The sequence below is a fragment of the Chenopodium quinoa genome, unplaced genomic scaffold (genome assembly GCF_001683475.1).
Source record: "Chenopodium quinoa cultivar QQ74 unplaced genomic scaffold, ASM168347v1, whole genome shotgun sequence".
NCBI classification, from domain to species: Eukaryota; Viridiplantae; Streptophyta; class Magnoliopsida; order Caryophyllales; family Amaranthaceae; genus Chenopodium; species Chenopodium quinoa.
In genome coordinates this window covers 1,214,458-1,223,638 of record NW_018744068.1, presented here as the reverse complement: position 1 = coordinate 1,223,638, position 9,181 = coordinate 1,214,458, and the positions used below count along the sequence as shown (strand labels likewise).

General features: G+C 38.1%; 1 protein-coding gene across 1 annotated transcript; it reads left to right on the top strand.

Moving 5' to 3' along the window:
- The first annotated feature begins 6,464 nt into the window (after window positions 1-6,464).
- On the top strand, window positions 6,465-6,896 carry LOC110691138 (uncharacterized mitochondrial protein AtMg00810-like). Its single transcript, XM_021868058.1, has one exon. The coding sequence runs from the start codon at window positions 6,465-6,467 to the stop codon at window positions 6,894-6,896; it is 432 nt and encodes a 143-aa protein (XP_021723750.1).
- The last annotated feature ends 2,285 nt before the right edge of the window (window positions 6,897-9,181 follow it).

The window sequence follows — 9,181 nt, the reverse complement described above, 5'->3', positions numbered from 1 at the left end:
CTGTTTTTGGTAATTTTTTTTTTTTTTAATATTGATCTCAAATTGGTTCCTTAAGAGTCAAAATGTGGGGGAAAAACACCTTTTATTTTTTAAAAGTAAGGTGTAAGGCAAGTGATGGTCAACACTAAACACTGGAAGAAAAGTCAATGGCCAGTATTCACCATAAATGGTCCTTTTTACGACCAAACACATGGTATAAATCTTATAAGGTCCTTTTCTGCCACCTTGTTTTTAAATGGTCAAATTTTTGACAAAAGTGGTAGATAAGGTCCTTTGTGACAAATTTTTCTCAAAATGAAATTTAAAAGAGTAATGTTTAATTATTTATTCATTCATTTATTTATTAGGTAAGATGAAGGACCCTATCGGGTGAAACCCCTCACTGGTCAACCTGTACCGGGATAGCTAGCGAGCTAGATAATGTGGGAGGGGAGAATATAATAAGAGAATCACGTCTCCAAATTGTCACTTTTGGAGATTAAACCTCATGGTTGGAACTTGGAAGATGCTCTCCTTCCACTAGATCAAATAAATAAATGTTTATTACTTGTATAGTTGTATACATGTATAATAGATCACCTCAAATGACAACTATATACGCTTTTGTAAGGTATCCCACAATTGCTTATTATAACAACACTCTAAAGCCCATTTTGTAGTGGTGCTTGCTTTGAAAAAAGGAATTTTGAATGTGTGAGATTGATTAAAATTAAACACTATAAATGTAGAAAGTGTAAATTATAGAAATTTCCAATTTCTTAAAAACACGGGAGATAAATTACCAAGTCTTCTCTTGATAACTCAAAATTTTCATGATTTGCAAAAGTCTATCATAACAACCAAAGAATTTTAGTCAATTTTCTAAGAAAATGGATGGGGATAATGAATTATAAATGGCTATGCAAATTTATTTCCTATTTCAACCAAACAATACCTAGATCTCGTTTTAACTTAACCAACCTTAGGTAATGCATACTTTCATGTGTACATAATTCTGTCTAATGGTATTTTTATTTGGAGTATTTTTTGTTTTTAAAAAACTTATATCGATTGCTTATTAGTTCTAAAAGTTATTGTCTAAATGCATGTAAAGAAAATATGAGTCGAGCTCATCAAATATAGATTTATTTTAATTTCTCTATACTCATATGTAGATTTGTCCTGACCCGACCCGATTCCAAAGCCGAATTATTGAGAGAACCCGACCTGACCCAAATGACTCGAAATTGACCCGATTAGACCCAAGTTTTGATTAAGATGGACTTTCATTAATTTTATATAAGACGGGTTAAAATTATGCTAAAAGTATTTAAAATTGCCTTATATACACAAAAGTAACCATTTTCCTAACTATGCAAATTTATTTCCTATTTCGACCAAACAATACCTAGATCTCGTTTTAACTTAACCAACCTTAGGTAATGCATACTTTCATGTGTACATAATTCTGTCTAATGGTATTTTTATTTCGAATGTTTTTTGTTTTTAAAAAACTTATATCGATTGCTTATTATTAGTTCTAAAAGTTACTATCTAAATGCATGTAATAAAGAAAATATGAGTCGAGCTTATCAAATATAGATTTATTTCAATTTCTCTATACTCATATGTAGATACGTTCTGACCCGACCCGATTCCAAAGCCGAATTATTGAGAGAACCTGACTTGACCCAAATGACCCGAAATTGACCCGATTAGACCCAAGTTTTGCTTAAGGTGGACTATCATTTATTTGTTGTAAGACGGGTTAGAATTATGCTAAAAGTATTTAAAGTTGCCCTTATATACACAAAAGTTACCATTTTCCTAACATAAATTTTATACTTATAATATATTCGATTAATTATATTAGCTTTCATAGCATGTATCCCTTATTAAATTACCTTCAAATTGACCGTTTTACAATAAAATTAACGTAAGTTCACCTTATATAAGATTATTTATTATTATTAGTAATGACGACCGAAACAATCCAAACCACTTGAACTAAATGACCAAAAATCTAATCCAACCCCGACCTGTGAACCCGAATGGACAGGTCTACTCGCATGCATTGTGAAATGATATCAGTTCTATATGCTACAGATATAGATTAATTGTGATGTAACTTGTTTTGTATTTTTTTTTATGGCACATGGGTTGTTATTATTCAGAAGGAGAGAAAATGAACAATGCGCTTTTAAAGTTTGTTGCAGGAATTATAGAAATGCATTGATAAGAGGATTATTTCGATTCAATGACCAAATGTGAGAATAAAATTATGTTACTCTCTAATATAGCCAATTAAAGTGAACACTATATATTTTCAGTAGCTTCTCTCTCTAAAAGCTTTTTTTCTCTCTATAAAAGCATAGATAAGAGGATTATTTCGATTAAGTGACCAAAAATTGCTAGAATAAAATAATGCTACTTTTTGATAGGGTCAAATGAAGTGAACAATCTATGTTACACCCAATCAATAGTTGGTGGTGTGCTAATTACTAGTCCAAGTTTAGGGTGCTGGATGCACCCAAATTATAGTTTAGGGTTCTGAAGCCAATTTCTATGGTTAGATTGCTTATTTGTTTTGTTATTGTGGATTTATCCCTTATAAGATTGTTGGCTCAAGTATGAAGTTGACACTTTGTTTGGATGCCCGTTGTGGGTTTGTTCGTTTGGTGGAGTGCTGAGGGCGAGGCAGTTTTAGGTGTAGGTGTTTTCTTTTGTGTCATTATAGAGTTTGTATACCTAGCAAGGTTTATTATGCCCACAAGAGCGGGTGAGCGATGCTAAGAACATTTTTTTATTTTTACAGAAATAGTAGAGCCAATTTATATCATAGATAAATAATTTGAGAGAACATGTAGGGAAATCGCACTAGGACAATGAATAACCCAAATTTATTCTACTCTAAATGACACTAATCTAGCTAGATGGTGGGCAAGAAAGTTACCCTCCCTCCTAACATGTAACCAAGATAAAGAATTTAATTGAGAGCAAAAATCTTTGTTAGAAAATATTATGACTGTAAATTAATTAGGCGGTATTCCTTGGTAGCTGGTAATTTATTACCCTGGTAGTTGTTAATTTATTGTACTAAAACTTCCATATAAATGTTGCTGTAAACCGGTTAATTTAATACACACAGAATTAAAACCTCCAAAACTGTCTTTGTTTTAACATGGTATCAGAGCCAGGTTCGCTTCCGGCGATCGGAAAAAACCTCTTGGCGTCATCATTTACCGCATAAACCAAAAAAAGGAAAAAAAAACAACCCATTTTTTCCTCAAAAACAGTCTCAATGGAAAATTCATTGCAACTGTCACAGTTAAACACCAATGGAATCATCATTGAGACCATAAATCAACCAAACCAAAGTACCATAAAATCTACGAAACCCTCTTCAGATGACTCACTAGGTGTCACAAAAACAGGACAACCCAAAAAACCACCGATAACAAAGCTAACCGTCGCCGGTGAGACACCAGACGACGGAAACAGAGAAGAAAGGGGAGCAGCGGCCGTCGACAGAGATGAAAAGGGAGCAACGACCGTCACTTCAACCACTATTCTTTTTACCGCCGATGAAACACTAAAAGGCGAGGACAAAAAGGAAAGGGGAGCATCAACCGGTGAAGCACCGGAGGTCAGAAATGGAGAAGAGGGGAAAGCAGCGGCTACTTCTTACACTTCAGGTTTTTACATTTCTGATCTTTAGAAGAAAGGTATGGCTAAAACCTTAACTTCCTCCTTAAATACCATGCCTCCTTTAAATGCCCATAAGCCCACATTCTTGGATGTCCCAAATCAGCCCACCATGTATCACACAAATCAACCCACTAATTTCAAAACTAGTAGTAAAAATCCGTCCATGGGACTTATAGGCAATTGTGATAAAAATAAAAAATGGATATTTGATTGTGGGGCAACTGATACAATGACCTTTGATATCTCCGATTTTGAAGAATTAAATAAGCCACAAAAAACTACATCCAAACAGCCAGTGGGGAAAGGGTCAAAATAGAAGGTTCAGGTTCAATCAAATTATCTGATTGCCTCTTTATTCCTCAATTATCCCATAAGTTACTCTCCATTAGTCAATTGACAAAGGAATTAAATTGTACGGTACTAATGGATTCTATGGGGTGTATTGTTCAGGATTCTCAGACAGGGAAAATCATTGGGCATGGTACTAAGAAAGATGGGTTATACTATGTTGATCGGATGTCTCAACACGGCTGCGCAACACTTGCTCATGGATCGGTTGAACATCAGCTCTGGACATGGCACCGACGATTAGGTCATCCTTCTTTGGGGTATTTAAAGAAACTCTTTCCTTCTCTTGCTATAACGAACCTTGTCTTTAATTGTGAAGCATTTATTTTAGCTAAGAGTCACAAACATATATACCCTAGGAGTAATACTCGAATTGAAAAACCGTTTGTTCTTATTCATTCTGATGTTTGGGGGCCAGCTCCTGAATTTACTGATCATAAATTCTTGTACTATGTTACTTTCATTGATGACTGCACTAGAATGAGTTGGGTGTATTTTTTGAAAAATAAATCCGATGTTCGTGACACCTTTATTTCATTCTATAAAATGGCCCAGACACAATTTCAAACACAAATCCAAAACTTGAGGTCTGATAATGGGGGGGGGGGGAATATGTGAACCTTGACCTGGAATCCTTTACCACTGACAAAGGCCTGATCCATCAAACCACTTGCCCAGATACACCACAACAAAATGGTGTTGCTGAAAGAAAAAACAGAATCCTTCTTGAAATGACTAGAGCCATGATGTTTGAATCCCGGGTTCCTACCAACTATTGGCCCGAAGCCATAGCCACAGCTAATTACCTCACAAATCGCCTTCCCACCAAAAGCCTTAATTTTGACACACCTTTATCCACCCTAAAAACCCATACAAGTGTCCCTGCTGCTCAATCTTTACCTCCCCGAGTCTTTGGTTGTGTTGTCTATGTCCACCTTCCTAAACACAGTAGGAGTAAATTAGCCCCCCGAGCTGTGAAATGTGTGTTTGTGGGATATGGGGTACGCCAAAAGGGGTACCGATGCTTTGATCCTGTCACAAAACACTTCTACACTACTATGAACTTTGACTTTGTTGAAACAGAGTACTATTATCACCACCTTAGATCTCAGGGGGAGAGTTCGGGTGAGGATCTAAGTTAGTTAACTTATCCAGAGGTGAATGATCCTGATCAAACAGAACAAGTAGACAAGGCCACGGAGACAACTGATAACATAGTATGGTCCAATCAACCAAGTATACTGCCCTTTATCGACTTGACTGAGAATCCACCAAGTAATGAGGTATGTTCCCCTAAATCATGTCAACCTGAAATCACTAATCCTTCTGATGAAGGAGAATTCACAGAACCTCGTATTTCCCCTGAAATTGTAAGAGAGGAAGATGAAGCAGTTCCCGAACCTGGACCTGTTCCTGAGCCTGTTGCTCCTGTTACAGAGTTAGTCCCTGAAAAAGGGAAATACAAGCTACCCTCCAAGAGTACGAGAGGTATTCCTCCAAGGCGATATGATCCAGACTTTGAGGCCCGAAGGTCAAGATACCCAGTCAACCAGCCGAGTGAAGGAAATCTATCCAAGGCAGCCAAGGCTTATAATGCAGCTATCTACTCTGAAGATATTCCCACTACAGCTGAGGAAGCTCTCAAAAGCACACACTGGAAGAAAGCAATGAAAGATGAAATCGATGCACTTATCCAAAACAAAACTTGGGAAAAGTGTATTCTACCGAAGAAAAAGAAACTAGTAGGATGTAGACGGGTGTTCACCATAAAATACAAAGCAAGTGACAGTATTGAAAGATACAAAGCAAGACTGGTGGCAAAAGGATATACTCAGACATATGGGATTGATTATGCAGAAACTTTCTCTCCAGTTGCAAATTTCAACACCATCAGGGTATTATTCTCAATTGCTGCAAACAAGGATTGGCCTCTACATCAATTTGATGTTAAAAACGCTTTTTCTACATGGGGATCTAGCTGAAGAGGTTTACATGGAAGCACCACCAGGTTTCTCTTAGGATTTTTTAGCAGGAGAGGGTTGCAGGTTGCGAAAGGCTCTATATGGTCTGAAACAATCTCCTAGAGCATGGTTTAGGCGATTTACTACTGCAATGAGGAAATTTGGCTACAAACAAAGCAACTCAGACCATACCTTGTTCTTCAAGAAAAGAGGGGAACTGACCACATGTCTGATTATTTATGTTGATGATATGATCATCACGGGTGAGATAAGGAAGAAATAGCTCAACTGAAGAAAAGGTTGTTCTAGGAGTTTGAAATGAAAGATCTTGGGAACCTGAAATATTTCCTAGGAATAGAGGTACTCAGATCAAAAAGGGGTATCTTTATTTCTCAAAGGAAGTATATCCTTGATTTCTTGACAAAGACGGGTATGATAAATTGAAAACCAGCTGAAACTCCTATGATCATGAAACATGGGCTTCAAATTATTGAGGGAGCTGAATCAGTAAATCAGACGCGGTACCAGAGACTTGTTGGAAAACTGATATATTTGTCTCATACTCGGCCAGATCTAGCTTACGCAGTAGGAGTTGTTAGCAGAATTATGCACAAACCTCAAAAACATCATCTTGAAGCAGTATACCGAATCTTGAGGTATTTAAAAGGAACACCCGGGAAAGGGGTCATTTATGGAACCCATGGTCATCTAGACCTTCATGCCTTTACTGATGCAGACTGGGGAGGAGATCGAGATAGCAGAAGGTCTACATCTGGATATTTCACTCTAGTTGGGGGAAATCTGGTCACATGGAAAAGTAAGAGGCAAAAAGTAGTTGCAATGTCTAGTGCAGAAGCAGAATTTCAAGGAGTAGCAAAAGGGATCACTGAAGTTCTTTAGATCTGAAAGTTGCTAACTGAACTTGGGTATGCACCCAGGAAGAGTTGTAAGCTCTACTGTGATAATAAGGCAGCAATCCGCATTTCTAAAAACCCAGTCCAGCATGATCGAACAAAGCATGTTGAAATCGATAGCCACTTCATCAAGGATAATTTGGAAGCAAAAGTAATAAGCCTTCCCTTTGTGAGATCAGAAGACCAGTTAGCAGATATTCTAACCAAGGCGGTTAGGACGCAAGCATTTGAGGAAGCTTTGTCCAAGTTGGGTGTCGGAATCCTACGACCCAACTTGAGGGGGAGTGTTAGAAAATATTATGACTGTAAATTAATTAGGCGGTATTCCTTGGTAGCTGGTAATTTATTACCCTGGTAGTTGTTAATTTATTGTACTAAAACTTCCATATAAATGTTGCTGTAAACCAGTTAATCTAATACACACAGAATTAAAACCTCCAAAACTGTCTTTGTTTTAACAATCTTAGGCATCATCTAGAATATTATCCAAATCCATAAGGAAGGTCATTGCTTTGTTGAGACGGTCAACAATCATCTTCTAATCTAAATCGATCACAACCTCCTTAAACCCAAAATGTCTGCCCAGCTTTTCACCAAAATAAACGGCCCTGCATTCCACAATAGCTGGTGACCAGTGCCCTCTTATTCGCCTAGTACCAGCAAATATTATTTAACCTCTTCCATTTATTGCAAGTACACCAAGGCCCACCCAACCCCGATCGAGAATAGCCGCATCGCACTTGATTTTGATGGACACTCATTGGGGAGCTTTCCAAGTTTAGGAGCTCCTGCATTGCAGGCCACACTCCCCCCACCACCACCCCCCAATAAATTTTTTGGCATAGCTCTTATAATCAAGCACTAACCTGTTAACCCTTTCTAGCAAGAGAAGATGAGGAATTTCTTGTTAAACACTTTTTCATTGCGTCTATGCCAAATGTGCCACAATAATGCAGCACACATCTGTCTCAGCTTCAATTCGTGCTTACCCCATGTCACCAGCCAGTCCGGAAAATGGTCAGTCTTGTAATCCTTGAGCATCACATCACAACCACTCTCTACCCCTAAGTCCCGCACCCACATGACTATTAAAAAGTGCGTGCTCTAATGTCTCCTGTTCAAAACACCAGGGGTAGAGATCCACCTCTGTCAACTGGCTTCTTCAAAGAAGCACCCATATTGGCAGTGTACCAGTACAAGTACGCCACAGATGTGGTGCACCTTTAGGGTGGTGTCCATCTTCCAAATGTCCACCCAATCTTGGTGGAAAGTCTCTAGGTTCAGTGATTTGCCAAGAATGTAACCCGTCTTCACCAAGTACCTCCTATCATTGGTAAATGCCCAGGTTAAAATATCCTCCGCAGCACGCAAGCTGATGGGTATGGAGTGAATACACTTCTGGTCACGTTCATTGAAAAAATCAGAGAGTAGCTCTTCATTCCATTCATTATAGCCCGACCTTATAAGATCACTAACCATAGATACTGCCTCAGTTTTTGGGGTAGGGTTATGAATTTCCCTTGGTGATCCGCAACCCATGTCTCGTCCCAAATGTTAATTTTAGCACCATTCTCGACCCTCCATATTAATCCTTCCTTTACCAATGCCTTAGGACTCCAAATACTCCTCCATGAATAGCTTCCATTCAAGCCCAAAGATGAATCGAGGAATGAAGAGTGAGGGTAATAGTTCCCTTTGGAAACTCACGCAATGAGGGAATTAGGGGATTGTACAAACCTCCAGGCCTGCTTTCCTAATATAACAATATTAAAAATTTCCATGTCTCTAAACCCGAGTCCCCCTAAAAATTTAGGAGTACATAAGGACTCCCAGTTGCACCTGTTATTAAAAACTTTCATATCTCTAAACCCGAGTCCCCCTAAAAAATTAGGAGTACATTAGGACTCCCAGTTGCACAAGTGGACCTTGGCTTGAGTTGAGGAATTTCCCCACCAAAATTTTGCCACAAGGGACCGAATATCATCAAGAACTCCAGGCCAATTGGAATCTCGTAAACCCCCATTAAATACGTGGGTATTGCTTGAATCACCGAATTGATCAAAACTTCTTTCCGGGCTCTAGAGAGTAACTTTTCCTTCCATCTTTGGAGTTTATCCCAAATTTTATCCTTGAGGGCGGCAAATATTTGATTCTTAGATCTTCAACAATAGTAGGAATCCATATATACTTCAAATGCTCCTCAACTCTTCTCATGTTCAAAATCTTGATCAGATTGCTTTGACAAATTGACTCAATTGCTAAACGAGACTT

Bases quoted from the DNA above. Each gene is read 5' to 3' on its own strand.
- LOC110691138 (XM_021868058.1), top strand. From the start codon at position 6,465: ATGAAACATGGGCTTCAAATTATTGAGGGAGCTGAATCAGTAAATCAG.